Raw genomic sequence first — 27,847 nt, 5'->3', positions numbered from 1 at the left:
AAGCAAAACAGAAAAAGGCCAGACGGAAGTGTAGACTGGGTGAAACTGAACATCTTCTCCCTTTGGGTCAAGTCTCAAGCAGCTACTCAAGAGGCAGGGCCCGGTCAGGTCATGGGAAGATGGTGGGGGTATCCTACCCCAGGGGCTCCTGAAGACCTCTGTGATCAGTCAGAGTAAAGCCCCAAATAACCTGGAAAGGAGCAAAGTCTTGGAAAAGAGCTAGAGGGGCTGGGGACGTGGCTCAGTGGCAGTACACTTGCCTCGCACCCAGGAGACCCCGGGCTTGGTCCCCACACCACCAACACAAGAGAAAGAGCGAGCTTCCGGGGAAGGACTGACTCGCGGAGGCTCCATCTGTGCCCAGGGGATCTGGTCGCGTGTCACCTGCACCGGGATCCTCCCTTCCCCCACAATCAGGAAGCAAACAGAGAGTCAGTCTGGACGCTTGGCTGCCACTTCCGGGAAAGCCGTCCAGGGTGAACGGATGGGGCCGCCCCCTCTGGAAACACAGGACCTGCGTGCATCTTAGAAACACTTTCTTTTCTTTTCTTTTCTTCTAGGAATCCTTGAGTCAACGGCCACTTTCATCTAACAAGGAGGCTCCTCTTTCACTTCTTTTATACTTCATCTGGGGCGAGGAAAGGGGGAGACGTGTTCATGTATGATGAGGGGTGGGGGTCAATGGGGATTCTCCGCCTGGCCAGAATTAACGCCTCCCCCGGACAGCACGCTCTCCTGCGGCTGGCCGGGGAGGGGACTGGTGACATTCCCAAGTCACAGCTGCCTGTTCCGCACCTCCACGAGCTCTGCCCAGCCCATCTTTGACGCCCGCCTGCTGACACTGCCATTGTCCGGGGAATCTCAGTGTTCTCCTGCGAACCCTCTCAATCAGCTGAGCTCGGAAAAAAGCTATCACAGGGCCAGACCTTTCATCCATTGCCTTTTCTCTTCCTTTCTTCTTTCCTATATTGACTTCTTCCCCGCTCCCCCTTTCAAATTGGACTCCTGCTCGGATTAAATGTCCAGGTGGGCACTCCCTGATCCATGACCTGGCCCCGCTGCTTTTCTTAGGGAACTCGCAACTCCTCCCGAACCCTGCACGGCGCCTGGGAATTCAAACGGACCGCTCCCCGCCATTCAGGCGACACAGCCGGGCGGTTCTTGGCTCGGCCGCCGCCTCCTGTGCTCGTTTGTCCACGGTCACCGCTGACCCACATAGACGCGGCCTTTCGACTGGCGGGGTTTGGTCTCCGCAGTGAGTCTGGCGCCGACCTTTCATCCGCCAGGGCTGAGGCTTCGGGCCCTTCTGGGCCCGCTGAGATGAATGGGCTTTTCAGGGCCGCTACCTCAGGGTCTCGGTCTGGCGTCGTTGGTCACGTGGATCACCGCCTCCGCCACTCAATAGTGCTCTTTGATGCTCTCAGGAACCGTGTTCAAAGCTTCCAGCCCAATGCAGGTCCCTTCTTCACACATTGCTCCTTGGCCTCGGATCAGTGGCTCTCAGAGGCACCAGGAGCTACACAGCCTGGTGTGTTTGAAAGTGCTTAAAAAGTTGCCTCCCCATTCAATTCATCTTAGGGGCCTTTTTTTAAAAAAATTTTAAAATATATATATATATATATTCTTTTTGGAACCTGAATTACCTTGGCTCCCATGGGTCCTAAGAGGCCGCTACGGCATCCTATCATCCTGGGGGGATGAGGGGAGAAGGGGAGAGCCTGAACCCCATCAGAGCCACACCTGCTAGCTCCTCGCAGGGTTCCTTAAGGGGTTTTGGGGAAAGAAATTCTCTGTCCTCAGTCACGGCGGGCTATATGCTGCCACCCCGATTCTGTCACCTCCAGTTCCTACTGAAGTTCCCCAACATGCAGACGGAATCCCAGATTCCCAAGGTGCAGGATTCCATGGGAAGGGATTAAAGGTGGGTGAGAATTTCAGGTCCAGATCAGAGATGTGGACGCGGTCCTCACAAATTGACTTATCGATCGGCTCAAAATATCTATCCCAGGGAGGCTCGTCAGAAGCATGACGCGTGCCAAGCCCAGCCCCGTCCAGCTGCCACGCACCCTCCTGCAGACCCGCGTGTCACCACTGAACACACGCTTTTTGCCCGGGGAAGGGGTGGCGGGGGAGTCGCCCTGGTGCCCATCGACACCCCAAACAGATGGCTTGCCCGCGCGGAGACAAAGACCCCACTCCAGAAACAGGGCCGGGAAGGCCTGAGTGGACTTTGGCCGTGGCCTGGGTGAACCTGAAGCTTCCAGATGCCTCTCTGAGCCGGAGAGTGGCAAGATATGCTTCCCCCACCTGGGTGGTGGGAGGGGTCAGGCTGCAGCAGGGTCTGGACACAATGAATGGGGCGGGAAGCGGGAGACTCAGCCAGCCGCTCCCAGTGTGGCAGTCCAGGACCTGCTGAGTGACCCCTTAAGCCCCAAGCAAGGCACAAACCCCTTTACAGAGCCCTTGCCTCCCCAGCCCCCCCGGGGGCCCCCCGCAGGGCCGCGGTCTCTGATTCCCTCTAATTTTCTTCTCCTTCAACCATTCCACTTTCTCTGCCTTGGAATAAATCATCTTCTGGGCTCTTCAGGGGAAGGTGAGGACAGAAAGAGACAGGCTTTCCGAGTGGCCAGTCAGTTCCCGGAGATGGTTTCTATAAAAATACTTTTTAAACATTTTGGCAGAGAAAAGATTTCGTGGATGATTTGGCAATGTGGGCAGAGTTGCCTTTAAAAAAAGAAAGAAAGAAAAAGGAAAGCTGGTGGGAGGAACAATGTGTCTATTCTTTCCCCAGGCACTTGGGCCATTTGGTTGAAACCCCTATGTAAACACCCTTTAAGTCTACCACGTGGCCTGCGGAAATAAGCATTAAAACCATAGCTCTATCTGTTTCTCAGTGTTATTGTAGAAATGTAGCTGTATCTATTACAGAATGTTACCACGTGTTGCAGAAAACCTGGAAATGCATAAAAGACCCCCTAATGCAGCTCAGTAAACTAAATTATGTTTTATTTCCATAAGTATTCAGCCACTGAAAAAAAATCATTGGAAATAATAATGGCTTATTCAGATATTTATGTTTTGGGTAGAAAAAGCAAGCTTAAAATAAGGTACTCAAGCTACCAATACGTGACTTAAAGGCTGTATGAATATACTGTTTTTCAATGGATCTAAAATATCATCAATTGTAAGTTAATCTTACCAATACGGAATAAAAGAGCACTGTCAATTAAACTGTGACACTTTGATGCTTGAAATCACATTTCAATTTTAAAGAAGTTGAAACGGAAAACAACATGCAAACCAGAATTAATAGGGAGAGTGTATAAAAAAATTTTGTGATATCAGATTCGGGAAGGATATTTTAGAGGGGGGAGGGGGTCACACCTGGCGATGCTCAGGGGTTAAACTCCTGACTGCACTTAGGAATTACTCCTGGCAGTGCCCGGGGATGCCAAGAGTAGATCCCGGGTCAGCTGCATGCAAGGCAAATGCCCTACCTGCTATACCATTTTTCCAGCCCCTCAGGAAGGGTTTTAGACAAGACCTAAAAAGATGCATTAAAAAGACTAAATTTGGCTCCTTTCAAATATGAGTTTCTGAACAATAAACGACAACATAAAAGGTAGAAAGATAATCATGCCAATATGCTAAATACCACTAATCTGTATAATAAAATAGCTAAAATTATCAATTTCGGATATTCATATTTTACCACAATAAAAAATAAGTGAAAAAGATCAAAACTGACCGGATTCCCTTTTTTTTTTTTTAAAGAGAAAAGACATGGGCTGGAGAAAGTACAATAGGTGAAATACTGGCCGGACCCTGGCAAAACTTGTGCAATCTCCAGCACCACATCTGATCACCACATCTGATCCCTCTCCCAGCAGGAGGAATTTTCTGAACACAGATATCTGAGTCCCACCAGGATGGCCCAAAACAAAACAAAAATTTTTACAGAAAGGACAGAAAACTAAACCTAAGTGAAAAGGCAAACCACAAACAGGGAGAAAATATTTTCAATGCAATATAACTGAGATGTGATTAGTATTAAGAAATCTTGTTGGGGTCAGACAGTAGCTGGTAGGGTTCTTGCCTTGCACATGATCGACCCAGGTTCAATCCCCAGAACCCCATATGCCCCCCCCCCCCCGAGTCTACCAGGACTGATGCCTAGGCAGACCCAGGGATAAGCCCTGAACATTGCCAAGCACTGCCCCAAAGCCAAACATATTTTCTTTATAAAGAAACCCTTTGGATTTGGTCTGAGAAGACAACCTACACCAGGTGAGATTCCCTCCACTCAACCATCAAATAAAATAAAATCCTGCAGATTAAGGTGAAAAACACACAAAGGAAAAACTAAAAAGATAAAAAGATATGAGTTGGCAATTCACAGAAAAGGAAACCAAAAAGTGAAAGTTTGAAAGGCAGGTAAAAAAGAGGTCGGCTCTCCCTGGGAACCGAGGGAACGAGGAAGAAAGTCATGCGGTGACGCCATCCACGGCCACAATGGAAACCAAATCAGGCACAAGTTTGCTCCACTGGACGGCTGACGCACACTCGGGGGCCTGTGCGCTGGGAACTGACTCAAAGAAAAACAATTTGACGGCAGCTACTAAAGTAAGGAAGTCCGGAAGAAACAAGCGGGTACCACAAAAGGACTGTCCAGAGAGAACTCGGCCGAGAGTCGGGCAAGCAATGGCGAGCTCTCCTCGCATCACTGTTTCCCAGAGAAGAAAAACGAGGGAAGGGGCCAGAGTGATGGCCCAGCGGGGAGGGTGCCTGCCTTGCATGTTACTGACCTAGGTTTGATCCCCAGCATCCCTTGTGGTCCTCCAAGCCCCACCAGGAGTAGAACCAGGAGTAATCCCTGAGCATCGCTGGGTGTGCCCCTCAACCCCCACACACCCTTAAACACACACACACACACACACACACACACACACACACACACACACGGAGAGCAAATTCTGGGACAGGAGCACAGACTGAGAGCACCAGATTAGGGAAGCAGGAGGACTGAGGTTACTTGGGGAAATGAGATGGGGCAGGTACTGGGTACACCAAGACCACAAACATCAATACCACTGGAAACATAACCCATGGGATACTTAAAATAAATATAAATTTTGAAAATGCTTAAACAGCTTCCAGAAAAGTTTCACTGTAGCATTGTTCTGCACTGAGAAGGGAATCACTTAAAGCAATAGGAAATGTATTATACTTTCTTTAAAATGTTACAATACACAGTAACTATTCACTTAAGTAGCACAAATAAATGTTTACTTAGTCATACAACAGAATACCTTCGGCAGTTGAAAGTTCTTTTTGGGGGGAGTTTTAATTTTGGGCCACCCCCAGAGGCATCAGGGCTGACTCCTGACTCTGCACTCGGGGATCACTCCTGGTGGGCTCAGGGGACCATATGGGGCGCTGGGGATGGAAGGCAGCTCAGGTGTATGCAAGGCAAGTCTTACCCTCTATACTGTCCCTGCAGCCCAAGGGCCCACGTTCTGAGCATCTCTGCACACGGGGACTGGCTGAGGCTAGGGGGCTTTTGTGACGAGAGGGAGGGGAGGGCTTTAGTAGACACGGGGATTTCTTTTGGGATGGGGGCTCCCAAATTCTGTTCATGGGTCCATAGGGCCACTTTCAACAACACTGTACAAACAGTTCAAAGTGGGGGATGCTCCATGCAGTGGTGCTCAGGCCCAGCGATGCCAGGGTCCCCAGGGCCATCCATACCCAGCGGTCCATGCCGTGCCAGAGAGCCAACTCAGGCAGGCCCTGCACCACAGGGCAGGCGGGCCCACAGCACACAGAGATGCATTTCTTATATCACCCTCCAGTCTTATATGCTTAAAATATTTGGGGCTTGGGGGTGGGGGAAGTGGGGGGGGGGGCTGGGTGGTCCTGGCTCTGTGCTCAGGGACCACTGGCAGTGCTCGGGAGACCACATGTGGTGCCAGAGAATGGACGTGGGGTGGTCACCTGCAAGGGAAGCGCCTGACCCACTGCACTTTTTCTCTGAATCCCCCAAATACTTTTTATAATTTAACTTTACAAGTACAATCCCTAAAGTGAGCCAACTTTGGTAGAGGCGTGTGTGTGCATGACAGTACATGTGGCCTGGGGCAAAGGAAGGAGAACCGCAGCTCCTTTGCAGCGTCGTGAGATGGCACAGAACAGTCCGTGGCCTGTCTGCACCACGTGCAAACACCGAGCCCAGTGAGTGACAGAGGAGGCAGACAAGACCGACCCGTGGTCCAGGAAAGGCACGTGCGGCTCAGCCTGGGGGATGTTTGTCATAGTAGCTGGTTGGGTATTTGTGGTTCTCCTCGATTTTTTTTCTTGATTAAAAAAAAAAAAGAAAAGAGAAAAAAAGAAGACTAAAATGGCTAACAGGCTACAGAGAATGGAATCATTCATCCCGTCACTTAACCACCACATCTCCCTCCAGCTCTCTAGATGCCAAGCATTATGCCAGGGGCTATGTGACGAGGACGTTATCCCCACTAAAGAAAACTCACTGTTACACAAAGCCCTCCACACAGAAAAAAGGGTGTTCATCTGGTAGGTCAGCCTCCAATGTGAGTGGGGTTAGCACAAACAAGGTATTCGTCCAGAGGGAGGCCAGGGACACCATTAGGCTTCCCTTCCACGGGTGATGACCCTCACAGAGTCCAGGAATAGTACACAGTCGGCAAAATGGCCCTGATCACCCAGTAAGACCCTTCAATCCCACGCTACTCTAACTAAGGTCCACAGCCCGGACTCCCTCCTCAGGAACCAGTAAAGAACTTAGAGACCATAAGCATATTGGAAATAAAACTCCAGTACCGACACATCACAGCCACACCCTCCAGCTCCGATGAGTCTATATCTCTCGTGGAAGAGCCAAGAACAAAGGAACTCATAAGAGATTGAAAATTCCAGAAATCGAGTGAAGCAGGAGCAGGACGGGGCGGGGTGGAGAAGGACTGGTTCTCCATAGGAAGTTTGAGAAGCTCTGGCTTCAAACCTCTTGAGAAAGGATTTTTGTGCCAAAACCAAGCTTGGAAGGAAATTTAATGGCAGTGGCTGGTTTATAGTTTAGCAGAGCAGTTCCAAACCCTAGTCTGGAAACCTCTTGACAACTGGGCCAAGCTGGGGCGCCTTACAAGCGGTCACACTTGACAACTGTCTCCAGGACCACCTGGAGGATGGGTTTCTGGCCCTCCCAAGGTGGGAGTGTGCAAGTGTGCATGTGTGTGCGTGTGCGTGTGTGTGTGCGTGTGCATGTATGCATGTGTGTGTGCAGACCGGTGTGATGTGCGTGCGTAAGCATGTATGCATTGAGTGTGCGTGTATACATGTCTATGCACACGCATGTATGCGTGCATCTGTGTGCACGTGTGCGTGCATGTGTAAGCACATGCATGTGTGTGTGTGTGTGGTATGTGCAGACGTGTAGGCGTGTATGCAAATGTGTGTGCGTGTGGTGTGCGTGGGCAAGCACGCGTGTGTGCGCACGCTCATATGTGTGCACCCTAGGGCCTGGGGCTCATGGATTCTCCTGCAGATCTCGTGGCTTCTGGCCCCCGGTGACAGGGGCGTGTTGGTGTGAAGCGGGGGGCGGGCGTGTCTGCAGCCGAGCACAAGGGCCGCCCTTCTGTGAGCAGCCGGAGCCGAGCTTGGCTGCCAGCGTGAAATAAAGCCCCCTCTGTGCGCGGGCACTGGGCCCCGCACACACTCGGCGTTTATCTAAGCCATGTACACATGGCCTGTTAATGAGCACTCGGCCCCCTGAGTGGGCGCGGGCTGATGAAAACCAGATGTGGGGCGGGCCATCCAAGTGGACCCCTCTCAGGTCCCGCGGCCTGCACCCCAGTGTTCCCCCCGCCAGCTCTCCCAAGGCTTCCCGGCAACCCCTTCTCTGCTGAGCATTTGTGACCCTGCCAGGGGGCTGCTCTGCTGACAGTTAAATGAAAAGGGACGGGGAGCGGGAGGGGGGAGGGGACAGTCCGGAAGAGGTGCTGGGTTTCAACTTGGCTTCGGGAGCCTTCCGTCCCTGAAACAGATGACGGCCCCGTCCAGACACATACAGGTGTGCATGTGGACACATGACTGGGGTGAACTGTCTCTCTCCTCAACTACTGACTTGAGAAGCAAAGTTGCCATCTGAAAAGAACACAGGCCCTTGGGGTCCCCAGACGAGCCCCGCTGAATCACTGGGTGGGCTGAGGAGCCGTCTAGGGGGCAGCCCAAGCCTGGCCCAGCCGCCTTCACAGAGCACAGACACTCCCGGTCTCCCCAGCCCTGGGGGCTCCCGGCGAGGGCAGGCAGTGCTCAGAGGAAGCCCCCCTCCCGACGTCCATCCCCTGCCGAGGCCAGGAGATGGCCAGCAGGCTGCTGGGCATGTGGGAGCCCCAGCTGCCATCCCCAGCACCCCTACACGTGGCCCCAAAACTAAAACGCCCAAGAATGAGGGTGCTGGGTTCTTGCTCTCTGGAAGAAAACATAGGAGTCCGCAGAGCTGCCCTTTGGGGCATCAAAGATGCAGAGAAGGTTCCCCCACGGCGAAGGAGAGCAACCGATGGCACTGGGATTCACACACCTCCTTGGTGCCAGGCGTGCTGTGGCCCTGGCATGGACAGCGCTGTGGGAACCCAGGACCCCTGCCCAAGGGAAAGGTGAGCCTGATGCTGGACAGGGCCTGAGGGAGGAAGTCAGGGGGCAGACCAGCGAGGGCGCCGTGAGGAGAAGCAGGATGGAGGCTGTGTGAGAGAAGATCAAGCTGTCAGGGTAGCGCTGAGGGGCTTCTCAGGCCTCAACTGTGGCATGCTGAGGGACTGACACGCTCCAGGTTGTCATTCATGGAGGCTCTGAGGCTCTGCAGCAGCAGAAAGAGACCCTCCCTCTGGGCCTCCTGACCCCATACCCCAGCAGGGCTGACGGGGGCGCGCCTGGGGAGGGGAGGGGAAGTGTCCAAGACAGCCACGACCACCCATGGCAAGCCCCCCAGCCCACCCCCAACCAGGCCCAGAGACTGTAGAGGGCCAGCACTCCCTCTGCTCTTACTGACCGGCCCCTAGGGGCTGGTTTTGGCTGGGAAACGAGGGCTGGACACCCACTGGACAGCGAAGCGTGTTCCCGTGGGCAGAGGCCTCCCGGGGTTCTAAGAGGCCTAAGGGAAAAATGCAATGCAAACTCTACCTCAGGAAAGTGTTTCTGCCCGGGTGGTGCGGGCAGGGATACGCCTTGGGGGCGGGGTGGGGGGTGGCGGGCGTCCCCCAGAGGTGAATAAAGAGCGTTTTCAGGGCCTGGAGTTTTCCAGCTGCCTGGAAACAGGAAGAGCCCAATCCATGAGAACAGTGACCCTCACACACGCGCCTCCCTGAGGCCTGGGGGAGCCCCGGGCCTGCCTGCCTGTGGCTAAGGGTGCGGGCGGTGGCCTTCCAGGCATTTGCTCGGCAGAAAGAAAACAGAACAGCTCATGGGGCACACCGGCGGCCATTTTCCCTCCTTTCTGCCAAAGCGACTCTGCTCCATTTTCCCCAAATTATAGCGTGCAGGTTGAAAATTAAAAGCCAACGGGAGATCTTTCGAGTATCCCTAACCACACAGAAAGAGAAAAGGCGTCTCGGGTAGGGAAGAGCCGGGCACGAGTGGCTGGTTATTAATCCTTCCAACGGAGCCAGCACCCCATGGGTCCCTCTTGGAGCTCCCCCGCTACAAGGTCCCTGCGACTCACCCCCCGCACCCCGCAATTCCCGATTCTCCACAGCTGGGCAGGACACCGTGCTCCAGGCAACCCTGGACACTTTTCACTTGTTCACTGTGTTTTTGTTAGGAAACACGAGCTGGGGAGTGTGCCCGATGCTATGGTGCCACGTGTGGACGGCAAACACCATCTGTGAGTCCCGGGTCCGAGTCTGAGAGAGAAAGTGGGTTTTCTTTAGTGGCTCAGGGAGGGCCCGGCACCCTGCACAGCGTGGGGCGTGGTGAGCTGGGGCTTCCTCTTCCCACCCGAATCACCACGGCCAGGCCACCGCGACTGTGGCCAGAGTGGCAATAATTTCCTCAGTACCGCAGTGCTAACAAGGGTGGCCAGCAGGCCCACAGGCAGACTGGCCCTGACTGAGGCCGCCAGGTGAGGAGACAAGACTTCAGTTTCCAGTTCGAAGCCATTCACTTCCTTCACGGTCCCTCGACCACCTTTTGGGGGGCGGAAAACTGGGGGGTACCGCCAACCAGGAGCTTCTTTTCCTGGGGAGGCGTGTGTGGCTGCTCCTGCCACCTCACCAAACCAGCCAAGCCCTCAGCCGGGTCTTGCTGGGGGTGACGGGAATGGAGACCCGAGCGAGCGCACTCCTGTGCCCACACACTTGGGCCCCGCCTCATCCAGGGCTCAACACTGCCACCTCCATCAGTTCACCCGAGGCCTTCCCCATCGGACTTGGTGCGGAAGGGGAGGGGGCGAGCAAGCCAGTGGGCCGACGGGAGACGCAGGGACCCACAGGCTGCTGGAAACCTCAGCAGAGAACAGCCGTTACCGGGCAGGCTCTGGGCAAACACCCTCCGACGACGGTGCCGGAGGACAGAATGAGCTCCTTGTTCTGCAGACGCCGCGGTCCCGGAGAGTGTGAGGCGGCATTGATTCGCGCCCCAGACAGCCGAGACGCCGTGAAGATTTATGTTGAACAAGCGGCTCTTGCACGGCACTACTCGGCGGCCGCCTCCCCGGAGACCACCGGCCGCGGGGCCATAAATCTCCCCGTTGTTTGTGCCTTGGGAGGGAGCCCTACTCGGTCTGCGTGAGGGGGCCGGGGGCAGCGGGGACAGGGGCTACTCACCCCGCAGGCAGAACGTCGAGGGCAGGGACAGAAGCGGGCAGCTGTGGCGCGCTCGAGGTGCCGGGCTCTTCTCCTTCGGCTGGCACAGCAGGGCCTGGGAGGGACGCGATGGCGGGGTTCGCGGTCACGCTGGCCACGGCAGCGGGCGGGGACGTCACGCCGACGACGACCACTGAGGCGTCTTCAGGATCGGTGACGGCCACGGGGTCATCGTTCACTGGAAACAGAAGAAACCGGGCTTCAGGGACCAACAGGATCAGAGGCGTCTTGCACTTGCCCCACTAAACACAGCGTGGGTGACAGCAGAAAATGGTACAAACCCTAATCACTGGGCAACAGCACAGTCGGCAGGCTGCTTGCCTGGCATGCGCCCAACCCAGGTTTCATGCCTGGGTCTCACCTGGTCCCCGATCCCCCACCTCCTGGAGTGATGATCCCAGAGCACAGCCAGGAGTTAAGCCCTGGGCACCACTGGGTTTGTGGCCCGCCCCCCACCAAAAAAAAAAGAAAACAAAAAAAACAAGACAAACCTAACTACGGGAGTCAAACAACTGAACGAGAGCTTGCTCACAGGAGAGGGAGGTGGGTCTGAAACCCAAGTACTCGCTTGGCTAGCACTTTCATGCGTTTACAAGGCACACCACGGTGACAGGCAAACCATGAGCGAGTGGCAGGAGAGAGGAGGGTCATGGGAAAGGGCTGCATGGAGCATGGCCAAGACGATGCGGGTCACAGACCTAGCTCCAAGCTTGTCACCTGAACGGCATCTTCCTTCCAAAAAAGCTCCAGACACTCTACGCATGAGGAACCCTCCCATCAAGCATTTGTGCCTGGAAAGACTTAGCCCAAAGAAGGAAGCAAGGATGAAGACTCCGGACAAAAAAGGTGTTCCAAAGAAGACCAGGGACACGTTTCCAAGGCAACACGGACACAGGGAGAAGTGAGCAGGCTGGTTCCTGGCCTCGCTGCCGTTCCACCGTTCCATTTTCCCAACTTTTGATGATGACTGGCGTCACAAGGCACCCAGGGCAGGCAGCGCCGTCTCATCCTCCCACTCACAGAGGGATCGGGGAAGGTCTGAGAGATCTACCCTTGGGCCCACCTAGGGCGCACTGCAGAGAGTTTGCGACTGTGCACGTACATCGACAGAGCACGTGCATGTGTAGGAAAACCCACATTTTCATTTAGCCTCATCTGCCAAATCCAGGAATTCTTGGGCCAGAGAAAGCGCTCCAGGAGCAGAGCACATGCTGTGCGTGCAGGGACACAGATGGAATTTCCCAAGCGCCCCTGCTGACGTGCACAGAACCAGGAGCAGCCGAGAGGACCACCAAGTATGCTGCCCCCACTACCACCAAAAATCAAAACAACAAAAAAAAAATTGGTTTTTGCAGTTCCCCTAACAAAGGGCAAGCAAGACTCTTCTTGAACGTTCCAACGAGGGGCTTCCTTCATGCTGACAGTGCACTGTGGGGCAGAGGTGCTGGCCTTTCCCACCAGCTTGTCCCCCCCTCCCTCCCCTCCAACTCCCCGCACAACCCACAGTAAGAATCTGGTCTCCTCGTTTCGTATTTGCTTCATGGTCGCCATACAAAGGTTGGCTCACTGTTCTTACCAGGAGGCTGCCCTCCTCTAGACTCCTTCTCAACTGCGCTTTCGACATGGAACCAGGAAGTGAATGTAAGAGACTGGACCAGTGGGCTCCTACCGCCAATAGAAATGATACCAGTTAGCAGCCACAGAACCCCAGCGGGTGCCAGGCAGGGCCCTGAGCGTTTGGGAGGATCTCACTCAGCCTCACACATAACTCACAGCACCCCGTTTCTCCCAGGCTGCCCAGTTCCCCCCCGGCCATGTCTCTGCACATCCTCTGGCTCAGGTGCGGACAACTGTGCCACCACCCCAGGTGGCTCTCGGCCCTGGTGGGGAATGGGCGAGGGGAAAGGAAACCACTTCACAGATGTGAAGCTACTTGCTTTGGACTGGGGGGCCACACCCACTGGTGATGGGGGCTATTCCTAGCTCTGCTCGGGACTGGTCCCCGAGGGGTATGGGACACCGACTGCCTGAGATCTAACCCAGCCCCGAGGACAGGGCCTGCTCTCAGCCCCAGGTGCTCTCTCGGACCCGTTCCCTAAGAAACGGACAAGAGTGCAACCGATGCTCAATTCACTTGTTTTCTCCCCCGTCCGTGAACTAGTCTCTGGCACACGGACTGAACTCGCTGTTTAATAAGCGACTACATCCTGTGAACTGATGTTTTCCCAACACGAACGCACAACTTTATATTTAGATTCCTTCCCCTCTTGCCCGAGTGAGTACACCAGGGCAGATGGCATTTCTTTCTATGCAAAAATATAAACGCTATTCAGTTTTAAAAAAAAAAAACACCCAAAACATGTCATATTTTTAGCTTATGAGAACTCGAAGAAAATCATTCTGAAATGTATAAAGGAAATGAACATCACAAGGACAGTCATGAAACGCTAAACGAGTTCTGTGTGTATGTCTAAGCAAGGATTAAATTTCTAAAGTATATTAAGACATAAAATAAAGCTACAGTGAAAGCAACGTAGCACTGATGCACGAATAAGTGGAAGTAAAGAAAACGAACCAGGAAGAATCAGGGAAGTAAGTCCATGGTGGAGCACAAGCCTCATATGTCTGAGGCCCTGGGTTCAATTCCCAGCAATGCAATTAATCGATCAACTAGTCAATCAATCAGTAAACAAACAAGGAAGTTCAGCACAGAACACATAGGAATTTAGTATGTGACAAAGGTGGCTTTTTTAATGATCACCCCCCCCCCCGAGAGAGAGAGAGAGAGAGAGAGAGAGAGAGAGAGACAGACAGACAGACAGAATATGCAATAAACAGTACTGTGACAACTGAGTCAGGTACTGAAAACAATGGGATGGGACCTATTTCTACTGAGCACAGTCAGGAGTAAGTCCTGAGCACAGCGGGGTGCAACACCAAAAACGAAAACAAAAGTTTTGAAAGAATCTAACAGGATAGCCTGGAGGTGGGCGGGAGTTGGGTCACACTGCGTTCAGGGGCAATGCCTGCCTCTGTGCTCCTGGTGGTCCTCAGGCGGTTGGACCAAGGTGGCGACTGCCACCGCCACACACAAGGCCAAGCGCCTTCCCTCCTGCTTTCCCCTCCAGTCCAAACAAATACCATGCGTTTTGTTGTTGGGGGAGGGGGGATTGTTTATTTGGGGGCCATACCAAGCAGTGCTTAGGAGTCACTCCTAGCTCAGCGCTCAGAAATTGCTCCTGGCAGTGCTCAGGGGGCCATATGGGGTCCTGGATACAAACGCGGGTCAGCTGTACGAGGGCAAATGCTCTACCCACTGTGCTATCACCCCAGCCCCGAATACCACACTTTACGCCCTCAGATTTGCAAGAATGAAAATATTTGGGCTGGAGCGATAGCACAGAAGGTAGGGTATCTGGAAGGACTTCCACACGGCCAACCCGGGTTCAATTCTCAGCATCCCATATGGTCCCTGGAGCATCGCCAGAAGTAATTCCTGAGTGCAGAGTCAGGAGTAACCCCCTGAGCATCACTGGGTGTGACCCAAAAAGCAGGAAGGAAGGAAGGAAGGAAGGAAGGAAGGAAGGAAGGAAGGAAGGAAGGGAGGGAGGGAGGGAGAGAGGGAGGGAGGGAGGGAGGGAAAATATTTAAGTATGCTGATAAGAGGGGGGTGGGGGGACCCAAACTTGTGACTTTCACTTATTGTTGGTAGGAGCAGAAGCTGAGAGAGCCGAACAGAGGCAAAAACGGGCAATGCCCAACAGTGAAAAGCAACAACGAGGAGGCCGGTGGGGGCAGGTGCAGAGGCTCAGGTGGCCCTGAGTCGGTCAGAGCTGCAAGTGGGTGGCATCCCTGGATAACATTCCTTTTACTTCTGGACACAGTCGATGCTGTGACCTCAGGTGCATCAGAAGAACCCCCAGGCCCATCTGTCTCCCCCTAACTGGCCGGGGCCTGCAAGCAGCAGCTTCTACTCCATCACCTTTAAGAAGCAATTTCCCCCAATGTGGTTCCCTGGAGACTCCAGGTTTGGAAAGAAAGGGAAGAAGAAATGCTTGAGGTTTTTCCATTTCCTTTATCACCTTTCAGAAAAACAATTTCCTCATGTCCTCCACAAACAGAAAAATGAACAATAAAATCTTGTTTTGTTTCAAAACCCTGACGAGTTTCTATGGCTCACGGAGATCTGCACTCTGAGTGATGCTCCTGGCCCGTCCCCGCCTCCGGCAGGGCTGGAGAGATACAGAACTCTTCAAACGTGCATCAAGCTCCGTGGGAAATTTTTAAACATCACGATGAAGGGGGAAAGTGCAGAATAACATATTCTGAGTCTCCGTGTGAGTATTTCTGAAGAAAAAAAAGATAGAGCTATATATATGTGCGTGTGCAATCTCAAAAGACGCTCTGTGAAAGAACAAAAAGAAGCAAAACAGACTTTTCTCTGGGGAAGGAACAGGAAGGTGAGGGGCAGGAAAAGAAAAGCTGTTGTGCTCTAAAAGGAACCATGACGTGGATGTGCTACCTATTAAACAGAATTACACAAGACTGGGCTGGAGCGATAGCACAGTGGGTAGGGTGTTTGTCTTGCACACGGCCCACCTGGCCAACCCGGGTTTGATTCCTCCACCCCTCTCGCAGAGCCCGGCAAGCTACCGAGAGTATCTCGCCCACACAGCAAAGCCTGGCAAGCTACCCGTGACATATTCGATATGCCAAACACAGTAACCATAAGTCTCACAATGTTACTGGGCCCGCAAGAGCAAATCAATGAACAACGGGAGGACAGTGCTACAGAGCAGTGCTACCCAAAATTATGGACTGGAAAACCTGAGTCCCATGGCATGTCACTGGGAAAGACCTTCAGATCAATCCAGTTTAGACCTGACCCTTCATGACACAGCAAACTGAGCTGGGGGTGCGGGGAGGGTCCAACTGGGGTGGCGTCGGTCCGGACGTCCCCGAGGGCCACGGGTGTGCCACAGCAGCTCATCGGGCGAGGTCTGATGCCAGACCCTGCTCTGAAAGCAGACGGCAGAGCCCGATACCCAAGATGGACAAACTTTCAGGAGGGTTTGAAAGACCCTCTGCAGTCAAGCTGCACCATCACAGCCCACAGAGAAGACGCTGAAGTTTAGACAGTGAAGCCACCAGCCCTCAGCGGGGCACGTCAGGCTGGGCGCTGGGAGAGGCGAGGAAAGCTGGACAGCCATGGATAAGAAGGTCCAGCCCTTCTCAGGGCCTGAGAGGAAGGTGCCGGCTTCCGCGTCAGCCCCACCCGACACAGGCGCCAGCACGGCTCACACACAACTCTTCCCCTGATGCCTGGGTCCTTGTGGAGGATGACACAGTGGCTCCAGCTCAGCTCACGCCTTCCCCTCCTCCCCCCTGGACTCCTGCCTGAGGCCCTCTGCTCACCGCCCCGGGTGCCCTTTTCAGCAGCCCAGACTCCATCCCTCCCCAGGGCGTGTGCCACTCGGCCACTCGCTTCCCGCCGGTGTGCCCTGCGCTGTGTCTTCTCAGATTCTTTTCCTGAAACAAATCTGGGGCTAAGGCCCAATTCTGTATTCCTTTAGACTTTCCAGAGAGTTTATTGAAATGGACCTCAACTGGTAAGGCCGATGAATGTCTGTCAATCAAACCGAGAAGGTGCTGAGGTAAGACCCCTCACCGTTAGAGAACAGCAGCATTTACGAAGCAGCGCTCTTGTACTCACTCTCTCTCCTTCCTCCCTCTCTCTCTTCCTCTCTCTCCCTCAGTCTCTTTCTCTCTTTCTCTCTCTCTCTCTCTCTCTCTCTCTTCTCTCTTCTCTCTCTCTCTTCTCTCTCTCTACCACCCCTCTGATTTTTTGAAATAATTTCACATTTAGAGAAAAGTGACAAAGACGGAATACCCTCCACCGGGCACATTTGTCAGTGCTCCAAAATTGATGCTGGTGAACACAATCAGCCACACTGCAGCTTCCGTTTGCATCTCAGCAGCTTTTCCACTACTGTCGTTGCACTGTTCCAAGACCCGCTGCAGTGCCCTGTGTGTTTATTATTCCCATTATCCTGACGTGGAACAGAGGCTCACAGAGGTGCCACCCAGACGGGTCAGCAGCCGTGCCCACACCCACAAGTCCGGGAAGTCAGGGCAGAGGCTGGGCAGGGCGGGGAGGGAAGAGTCGCTGGAATGGACTAAGCTGGGAAAAGGCAGCGGAGCGGTCCCAGTTTGGGCGACGGGACCTGAAAGGTCCCCGTGCGCTGCGGCTGAACACTCAGCTTTCTGAGCGGGGCACTCTTAGGGCAAAGGCACACTCGGCTCCCTGTTAGCTTTGGAAAAACACGGGGAATCAGACACTCTTCTCCCCGCGCCTGGACACGGGGCCACCTCACTGTACGGGAGGGTTCTTCAGGTGCATGTGGGGTGCCCGCGGGGTACACACTGGCCCTTCCCGCCCCACAGCTGGGCAGGAGAAGGCGCATGACAACAACAGAGGCTTTTGAAACCCAGGATGACTCAAAATACATGATCACATGATCCGTGAAGAGGAGGAAGGGGAGGAGGAAGAGCAGGAGCGGGAGCAGGAGGCAGCAAAGATGACAAAACAAGCCCTAGCAGGGTACCTGCTGGCAAAGTTCAAACCTCCCCGCCCAGCACCCACATTCACTCCTTCTCCATCCCACCACACTCCCCAGCATTCGAGTCTGAAATTGATTTTGAAGATGTATAAACTATCAAAGACGATCATGACAGGGCCAGACGAGTCCTTCCAGATGCTAGAGAAATCGACATGATCACACCAATGACCCACAGCACGGGGGCCCTGCTCAAAGCAGGGCAGAAACGAACAGGAGGAGTCACAGTTCCAGAAGTGAGGGAACCCAGCACAGAGAACACAGTGAGGGACAGGCAAGTCATGGCAGGGAAAAACACCAGGTCACTCGTGTTTCTCAGGCGTGGCTCAGAAACAACAACAGCAAAGAGAGTACAGAATAACTGAACGAACGCGGAGGCTGGAGGGAAAGAACAGCAGGTCGGGAGAGTGTTTGCCTGCATGCGGCTGGCCCGGATTCCGTCCCCAGCATCCCCATAGGGTCCCCAAGCTCACCAGGACTGATTCCTGAGCACAGAGCCAGGGCTCATCCTCCAAAAACAAAACAGAAAGCTGAAGAAATGCCGTGAGGTAATATAATGAGAGGGCCACGCTATCCGTTAGTAAAATCACAGCATTGCTGAGGGATAGAAATAAGGCTTATTCACCACTTGAGGAACAGATTCTGCCCGGCTGGGGCAGATGATTTCCCTCGACCCTTTGAAAGGGAATCGGTGACAAACATTGCATCTCGTTCTTTTAAAAATCCACCTTTCTGGAGCGATAGCACAGCGGGTTAGGTTGTTTGCGTTGCACGTGGCTGACCTGGGTTCAATCCCTGGCATCCCACATGGTCACCCAAGTACTGCCAGGAGTAACCCCTGAGCATCGCTGGGTGTGACCCCCCCAAAAATAAAAATAAATAATAATAAAATGGACTGGAGCAATAGCACAGCGAGAGGGCATTTGCCTTGCAAGTGGACAACCCAGGACAACCCCAGTTCGATTCTTCCACCCCTCTCAGAGAGCCCAGCAAGCTACTGAGAGTATCGCACCCGCATGGCAAAGCCTGGCAAGCTACCCGTGACGTATTCGATATGCCAAAAACAGTAACAACAGGTCTCACGATAGAGACGTTACTGGTGCCCACTCGAGCAAACCGATGGATAATGGGAGGACAGTGCTACAGTGCGATAATAAAATCCACCTTCTGTCACTCAAGAACTTCAAGAAGAAACAAAGCTGTGTGGGAGGCAATCTGCTCTACCAGACAGAGGGATTCAAAGGTTTGAATGAAGGTTAACTACGACGTAGAAAGGGGCTACTGGAATCATAAAAAAAACTGTAGCACTATAGCACTGTCCTCCCGTTGTTCATCGATTTGCTCGAGCGGGCCCAGTAACGTCTCCATTTTGAGACAAACAAAAAAAACCCAAAGTAAAAAAGGGACATTTATTTAGATTGCATTGCATAATTTGGGGGGGGCCAAGACAGGAGGATCATACCCGGCGGTGCTCAGGGGTTAGTGCTGGCTCTGTGCTCAGGAACGGCTCCTGGGAGGAAACCATAGGAGTCGCCGGGGGGAATCGAACCCGCATGCTGCACTCTCCCTCCGCCCCAGGCTGCGTGGCTTTAACTATGAAATGAACGACGCAGGTGAAAGGCTACTCTGAGAACTTACTGAGTCCAGGCACCGTGCCAGGCACTCGACATGCCTGAGAGCATTTTCTTACTGTAACGACCCTCTGAGATGTAGACGCCTGTCCTAATTTTATTAACGAGGAAACGTGGACACAGTGAGTCGCCTTCTCTCTCCCCATGCCCGGGGATCAGAATCCACCGGCAGCCGGCAGGAGGCCGAGCCGGACCTACGTGCGTGGAAATCAGATTTAAGGCTGGAGGGAGAGATGTTGCTTCAGATTAAGTGTTTGATTAAAAAAAAAATTCAAGACAGTAAATCATTGCAAACAAGCCGTGGGGAAGCGCGGCACGGCTATTAGTCTTTTTTCTCAGCCCCCCACTTGGAGAATGTGGAAAGGTTCCCTTGACACAGACAAGCGGCCATTCCCTCTCGTTTCCTACCCTTGGGAGACGTCACAGCCGGGAGACCACGAGCCACCGCCAGGCGCTCGGCTCCGGTTCTGCCCTCACATGTGTTTTTTCATGCCCGCTCCATACATCCCAGATCCTGGCATCTGTGGCAGCGCTGTGTGTGTGTGTGTGTGTGTGGGGGGGGGGGGGGGGGGGGAGTAAGGGAGATCTCACCCCAGTGCCACCTCAGCGACCTCACGGCTCCAACGGCAGAGCCCTGGAGCAGGAACATGCCCACCCTCATGTGTGCAGACCCCCGAGACTCAAGTTCCCACCCGGGGGCTTCTGTCCAGTCCCCAGAGGAAAGGCTGAATCTCTCTGGAGTGTCTGACTGGGCGCTAGAAGGTCCAGCGGTCCCAGCTGTCTGGGAAGAAGAGCAGTGACATCCCGGCAGGTAGAAGAGACGAGACACAGGCCAGAGGCTCGACCCCTGCACAGGACCCCCGACGACACGACTCCTGCCCCCCCATGGGTCAGGCCAGGGAATGTCCAGGCACTTCCCGCATGGCCTGTGACACATTTTTAGGTTCTGGAGGTGAGAAAGCGGACTGTCTCGGATGCTCTGGCACCTGCCCCCGCCTGCCGAAGCGTGACATGCCTGCGGAGAAGGCCGAGTCCCCAAAAGCAGATGGGCTGAAACAAGCTGTAAAGAGGCGATTGCAAATGGGCACAACATTCCACTACATAACCAAAGGCCAGAAGAGGGTGTTAGCAATAGTCTGGGCAGGCCCAGCACGCGGCTTCCCTGGGCACGGACTGAGATCCCGGCCAAGCAGGTTTGGCTGCTACGTACGGCAGCCTTCGGACACCCTGAGTGCACAGGTCCCCTCACCCCCACAGCACCCTCGACTTCAGGGCTCAGATCCTGGGAACAGGGTCTACACAGGCAGGAGCTGTACAGGATGCCACCCCTCCCCGCTGCTCACACGGACCCTGGGACAACTCATGGGGGCTCTGCAGCCTAAGGGGGTGGCCACGAGCTGAAAGGAACCACAGCGATTCCTACATCGTGTCCCGCCTGCCCCGGCCACAGCCCTGCTCCTGGGAACAGCTGGGCAGCTTCAAGCCCATGCCCCACCTCATCTCGGCCACCACCAGCGTTTTCGGGGACACGGATCTAAACACTCATGTCTCTGAACCTTTCCAACTGTCCTGGATTAAGACAGATTACCAAGTGACCAGTTGTCACTAAAGACTGGACAATCTTGGGACGGGTGGGATGGCTAGTTGGAGCACATGCCTGGCACGCACGGGGCCCTGAGCTGGATGCCCAGCACTGCTGGGCAAAGGACAAGAAGCCCCTGCCATCACTGGGGCTGCCCCCAATGCCATTTTTTTAAAAATAGAAACAATTAGGGGCCAGAGTGATAGTACAGCAGGGAGGGCATTTGCTGTGCATGTGGTCAACCCGGGTTCAATCCCTGGCACCCCATAAGGTCCCCCAGGCACCACCAAGAGTGACTCCTGAGTGCAGAGCCAGGAGTAACCCCTGAGGATCCCTGGGTGTGACCCAAAGAACAAAAACTAAAAATTATTTTTAAAAATATTTGACAATCTACATCCCTAGGAAAACTTGATCCACCCCGCTTCTTTGACATGTATTGCTGTCCTTGTTCTGGGGGGCCACACCCACAGTGCTCAGGACTTTCTCCTGATTTCGACTCAGGTGGTCAAGGGACCATCTGCAATGCCAGAGATCGAACTGAGGTCAGCCACATACAAGGCATGCGTCCTGTCTCCTGAACTGTCTCTCTAGCCCTTGCCTTCTTTCTTTCCTTCTTTCCTTTCTCCTGTTTCTATATGAGAACATGGATGTTAACTGAGCCTATCGGCAGGGTTATCATCTCACAGAATGTGCATATTTTGAGAGGGGCGGTTTGGGCCATACCTGCCAAGTATTCAGCTACTCCTGGCTCTGTGCTCAGGGGACCAAGTAGTGCCAGGGATCAAAGTGGAATTGGCCGCAGACCAAGACACATACGTGCCTCCCCCCCCCTCCCCCCGCACTCTGTCTCTGGCCCCAGTTCACAGTGAGTGCCAATCAAACCACGAGGCAGTTCCCTTAAACCCTGGGGTGCATCGGTTATTCCTCAAAATCCCTCTTCAACAATTTTGAGGAAAAAATGTGCTATTCTCTTTTCCCCTTCTCTGTCGTGACAAGAAAGAGCAGGGCCAAAGGAAGTCGCTGTGAAACACGCCTCTGTCCCCCAGTTACAGGAGCGCAGATGGGGCCTGTCCCCCCGGAGGCGGCAGGGCTGGCTCCCCAGAACAAAGGGAACCCGGAGTGTCCCCAGCGGCCATCGCGGGGCTGTCCAGGCTACCTCTCATCCACTCCACAGCGCACCCATCTTCACTGACACTAACCCTCACCCACAAGCCTCTGTCTCCTTTCTCCCCCATTGGCTTGTTTCCCTTCAGGAAATGAACGATGGCGTTGTCTCGAAGTCTCGCCCTCCCAGGGAAAGCATAACCTTTCACTTCTGAGCAATAAAGAATGTGCGAGATGGACAGTGGCCTGGCTCGGCAGAACTTGCCCGGGACCCAAGAACTTGGGCCAGTGGAGAGGTGAGTGGATTCAAATCCATCCAAGCACAGGGGTCTGGTCTGACCCACCCCACACACTGTCACAGCAGGTAGAGGCCAGAGGCCAGAGTCCCCACGCCCAGAACAGGGGCGGCCACGTGGGGCGGTCACTCACCTGTGACATTGGCCAAGCTGCTGTGACTCGGGTTCTTGACGGGCTGGCGGTGTCGGCTGCTCCCGGCGGGGCTCTGCTCGCCGGCTGTGGCGGTGGTTCTCGCGGAGCTACCTGAATGTCTGTGTGTCCTGTAGGGTCAAAGCATGAAGGACAGGCATGAGGTCACTGGGAAGGAGAAAGGAGTATGTCCCACCTAACTCAGTGGATTCCCCGCGCTCTTTATTGGAGTAAGAGTTTTATTAGCCCCTCTAGCCTTGCCCTCGACCAGAGCTGGCGCCCAACAGAGACCAGGTAAGCATCCTTCTTGGGGAAAGGCCAGAGAGCAAATTTTGTATAAACTTTTCCACTTGAAGTGGAACAAATCCAGAGTGAGTGCCCCGCACACTTGAAGGGACTTGCAAAATATCCTGTGACTATCATGCTGTTTTGATTGGGTTCAGTGTAATAAATAAACAAGAATCTCTGGACAGGCTACAGATGAAATAATTCCTCCCTGAGGCAAAAAAAGAGCCTCAAACTTATCCAAGTTCATTTTCTCTAGGAAGACGCTTCCCCTGAGGACAGCGGCAGGGGTGCTGGGGGCCTTCAGCTCAGGCCTGTATGCGCGTGGTTGATCCAGAAAAGACAGCTCACGGCCCTGTCCAGCTGGAAGAGGAGGGTGCAAAGAGGGATCTGGATCCAAGAGGAGAAATGGGGCTCGCAGGGGACCTGGGTGACATCTGCCGAGAACATGAGGTTTCCAGCCAACAGCGACAGTGCATCTGGTGACGCCTCACTTACTCAGCTGGGGCCTCCTTGTCCAAGGAGATTCTGCTCCTCGGTCACTGTTCGCTACTGGTCAACGGTGAGACAATTCATTATTGACCAGGGAAAAAATGACCAGCCGCTCCCCAGGCAGAGAACAGAGGTCCACAGGGCAGTCTGAGTCCCGGCGGGGTGCGGCAGTGAGAACATCGACAGTCAGTCAGTCAGATCCTGACATTAGCTCTGGAGGATCCTCTACATTGAGCGAGCGGTGTGCATCTCACATCTCATATACACATCACATCTCATGTACACGTCATGTCTCATGTACACACTGTCTCATATACATATCGTGTCTTATGTACATGTCATGTCTCATGTACATGTCTCATGTGCATATCATGTCTCATATGCACATCCTGTCTCTTGTGCACATTCTGTCTCGTGTGTACATTCTGTCTCCTGTACACGTCATGTCTCCTGTACACGTCATGTCTCATGTGTACATTCTATCTCATGCGCACATCATGACTATGGCCGAGAGGTGGCTCAATGAGCTGAGAACAACGCTTTGCATGCAGGAGGTCTGGGTTTGATCACCAGCATCGCAAGGTCCCCCATCACCACCAGACGTGATCACGATCAAACCCAGAGAGTGGGGCCACAGAGACTGTATGGGGTTACGGCACTTTTTCCTGCACGTGGCAAGTCACAGTTGGAGCCCCCAACACCACTACATCTGGTCCCCAGAGCACTACCAGGGATGACCTCTGAGTGCAGAGCCAGGAACAGCGTCTGAACACTGTTAGGTGTGGCCCCAAGTCCCCTCCCCCCAAATCAAAATGGAAATAGTGTATCACGTGCTGCAGGCGGGCATATACACTACCCAGCTTCCCAGCGCATGGCTAATCTCAAAGAGACATTAAACTAGGGGTGGGGGGTATGGTGCTGCCAGCAGGTCAATCTGTACCTGTGAGGCGAGTGCATCAGCAACCTGATGGCGCCTTCAGACTTACAGATACCCAAAAATTGCTGCTGTGCCTTTGGCCAGACCCCAAAACCTTGGGGCAAAGTTTACCAAGAAAGTAAATGGCCAAAAGTTAGGTATGTGGAAAACACACCCACAAACCACCTCCGGCTCAGCTATATAATTGGAGGCATGGCCTCTCTGGTTCCTGATTGAACTGCTTAACGGCCGTGATCCCAGAGACTCAGAAACAAATCTCGAAACCCAAAGGCTTTTGGCAGAAAAGCATCTGGTCCCTGCAGCAGGTTACCGGCACTGGGCCAACCCAGGTGGGAATAAGTTTCATGCCTTGGTCTGTTCCCCCTCATGCCTTGGTGGCTGCCATCCTCCAGAGGCTACTGGACAGTCAGGTTTGGGCCGCAGTGACGAGACAAGCAGGGCCTCCCGGGATTGGGGTGGAGCCGGCCCTTTCCTCCCCACCCCAACGAGACCCCGAGTTGCCGCCCATGAACAGCCTTTCTGGCTCCTGATCAAGCTGCTTAACGGTCATGATCCCAGAGACTCAGAAACAAATCTAGGAACCCAGCGGCTTTTGGCAGAAATGCGTCGAGTCCCTGCAGTGGGTTTCTGGCGCTGGGCCAACCCAGGTGGGAATAGGTTTCGTGCCTTGGCCTGTTCCCCCTGGTAGCCTAGTGGCTGCTACCCTCCAGAGGCCACTGGACAGTCTGGGCCCACAGTGACGAGACACACGGGGCCTCACAGGATGGGGGTGGAGCCGGTCTTTTCCTCCCCACCCCAATGAGACCCCCGAGTCGCCACCCACGAACGGCCTCTCTGGCTCCTGATCAAGCTGCTTAACGGCCATGATTCCAGAGACTCAGAAACAAATCTCAAAACCCAACGGCTTTTGGCAGAAATGCGTCTGGACCGCGCAGTAGGTTACTGTTGCCGGGCCACCCCAGGGGGCAAAGGTGTTGTCCCTCCGCCTGCTCCCCCAAGGTGGCTCAGTGGCCACCATCCTCCAGAAGCCACTGGATAGTCAGGTTTGGGACCTCAGTGACAAGACATGTGGGGCCTCACGGGATGGGGGTGGAGCCAGCCTTTTTGTCCCCATCCCAATGAGACCCCAAGTCACCGCCCATGAATGGCCTTTCTCTGGCGCCTGATCAAGCTGCTTAACGGCCATGATCCCAGAGACTCAGGAGCAAATCTCAGAACCCAGCAGGTTTTGACAGAAATCCCTCCAGATTTAAGTGTTAAAATTTCGGAATTTCAAAATTGTGCGGCCACTACTGCAGCCACACAACAACATATGTTATTCACAACAAGCAATAGAAAGCAAATTGTCTACTGTTGCCTTTTCAAGCAGACCTGAGTGTTGGGGTAAAATCTCAAATAATAATGGTGGGTCTGGTGTCAAAATAGTGAATGTGATCAAAGTAGAGAGAGAGAGTAATGTGGAGATCATCTGCCCCACAGGTAGGGGGAGGGTGTGGGATGGGTGTATACTGGGGTTGTTGGTGGTGGAGAATGGGCACTGGTGAAGGTATGGGTGTTTCATTGTATGACCGAGACTTAGACCCAAAAGCTTTGTAACTGCTCTCACGGTGATTCAATAAATAAAATTATAAAAAATGAAAAAAAAAAAGTAAGGTGGAGTTCATGCCCAATTCAATCAGCTAATAAGTGGCTGAATAAATAGCAGTACTTCTACAGAGAGAGAGAGAGAGAGAGAGAGAGAGAGAGAGAGAGAGAGAAAGAGAGACTAAACCGCAGGACTGTCCCAGGGAGACAGTCTCCAGGCTGAGAACTCTGGAGCCTTCTTAGGGTTCGGGACTGGCTGAGCCCCCACCCGGCTCAAAGACCCAGTGCTCCATGCCCCCCCCCCACACACACCCAACACCCTCCAGAAGATGAACAGTTCAGCTCCACATGCAACATCTCCAGATTGCACACTACTGACGGCCTAGTGTGGGAGCACAGCAAATTTGATGGGAAAGTTGCATCAAAACCCGCTAAGCTCAATGATCAGCAAAGGCTCAGCCAGCACCAACCAACTCAGTAAACCCTCAATGACTTCAGTAACACCACTGGGAGGTATCACAATTTTAACCAATTTCCTTTACTGCGCTATTTTTTTTTTTTGATAATTTGCCATTTTGTGATGACAAGCAATAGAAAGTAAATGATTTTTCACCTGCTAAGGGGGCAGCCTTGGGGGTTGGCTGGAGAACTGAGGACACTGGTGGCGGGGAGGCCACAGCAGGCTTAGTATTGCGACACTGACTGCATAAAAACAGCTGGATTCTGAGCAACTTCGTAAAACATGGTGTAAAAATAAAGTTTAAACTTTTTTTTTTTTAACAATGTCTAAACTTGGGTTCAAGGCTGGGTGGGAAGTCGAGGCACTGGCTGGTCTGCTCCTGGCTGCATTTTCCCTGAAGGTGAGATAACGGTGCCCCCACACCCACAGGGACACCTCTGCGGCTAAGACTCTCTCATCTGGGTGCTGGGCTAAGCCAGCTAAATTCAGGACAACAAACTTCCTGGGGGAAGATGAAGCATCCCTACCAACTCCCTCCTCATGGATGTTTCCAGCACAGTGAGGTCTGAATACTGATTGAGCAGCGTTGGGAAAAGCAAAGCCCAAAGCTTAAGCTTTGCCTCTTGTGTTTTTCTAGCTATGTCTAGTTCTCTTCATATATACTTTTAAGGGTAAGAAATCTTTTTTTTTTTTATTTCCTTAGTGGGGACCAGGCAGGGACTCTATTTTATTTTCTCCCATTTTTCTTTTCTGTTTTTTATCCCGTTTAAAAAAAAAAATAGATCTTCCTTCATGTATAGTGCTAAAGCACTATAGAAAGACCCAGGAATACGGCTCTATTCCTCTGTACGTGTGTAGGGTTCACCTTGCCTGCCACTACGATTTCAGGACCCTCCAAGCCCGAGTTGGCCTCCTCCCTCCCTCCTCACCCCTCGTTCCTTCCAGTAACCACAGTAGCTTTCACCAAGTCTAGGAGTTAGATTTGCTGGAAATGGATGGAAGGAAGGGAGGGAGGGAGGGAGGGAGGGAGGGAGGGAGGGAGGGGAGAGAAAGAGAAAGAAAGAGAAGGAAAGAAGGAAGGAAGGAAGGAAGGAAGGAAGGAAGGAAGGAAGGAAGGAAACACAGGGACTGTCTCAGACCCAAAACTGTCGCACCGTCCTCCTGTTGTTCATCGATTTGCTTGAGCAGACCCAGTAATGTCTCTATTGTGAGACTTGTTGTTACTGTGTTGGGTATATCAAAAACATCATGGGTAGCTTGCCAGGCTTTGCCATGCAGGCAAGATACTCTCAGCAACTTACCAGGCTCTCCGAGAGGGCCAAAGGAATAGAACTCAGGTCAACCAGGTCGGCCTCATGCAAGGCAAACGCCCTACCCACTGTGCTATTACTTTAGACCCAAACTACCACCACAAAAATAAAAGAAATCCAGCAAACTTGGGGCCCCCTTCATGCCCCCAGACTGCACACGGCAGTAAAAGATGGGGTGAGACCATGCCACTGGACTGTGGAAATAAAAGTTTAATTTGGACTCTTCTTTTTCCATCTTATTTTCCCCCTGAGCTAATTTCATAAATCACATGCTGTCAAGCCACGCCTCGGTCCGGTGAACTCTTCCAAGTCTGCAGACTTGGGGGGAAGGGGGGGCAGGCTGGGTGCAGCGTTTCTGCGCAGCCGCAGGAGAGAGCACGAGGACCGCGAACTCCAGAGGTGGCCGCTGGGGACACTGGTCAATACACGGTTTCTCTGAGGAGGACATAAAGGGGGCAGGGGGTGGGGGGTCCGTGGGACTCCGGGGGCCCCAGCACCCTGTGCCTCCACAGAACAGCTGGGCAGGATGACAGGGCTGCCCC

The 27,847-nt window shown here is 53.5% G+C and overlaps 1 protein-coding gene across 1 annotated transcript in view; it reads right to left on the bottom strand.

The window, feature by feature from the left end:
- Positions 1 to 27,847, bottom strand: part of WWP2 (WW domain containing E3 ubiquitin protein ligase 2) — a 113,930-nt gene that overhangs the window by 22,548 nt on the left and 63,535 nt on the right. The window contains exons 7-8 of the mRNA XM_056137260.1: positions 22,241 to 22,368; positions 10,839 to 11,055 (exon numbers count right to left, since the gene is read on the bottom strand). Coding sequence (XP_055993235.1) covers positions 10,839 to 11,055; positions 22,241 to 22,368 — 345 coding nt within the window. The remainder of the gene's footprint in view (positions 1 to 10,838; positions 11,056 to 22,240; positions 22,369 to 27,847) is intronic.

The sequence above is a fragment of the Sorex fumeus genome, unplaced genomic scaffold (genome assembly GCF_029834395.1).
Source record: "Sorex fumeus unplaced genomic scaffold, SorFum_2.1 ptg000122l, whole genome shotgun sequence".
NCBI lineage: Eukaryota > Metazoa > Chordata > Mammalia > Eulipotyphla > Soricidae > Sorex > Sorex fumeus.
This window is presented reverse-complemented; position numbering and strand designations above follow the sequence as displayed.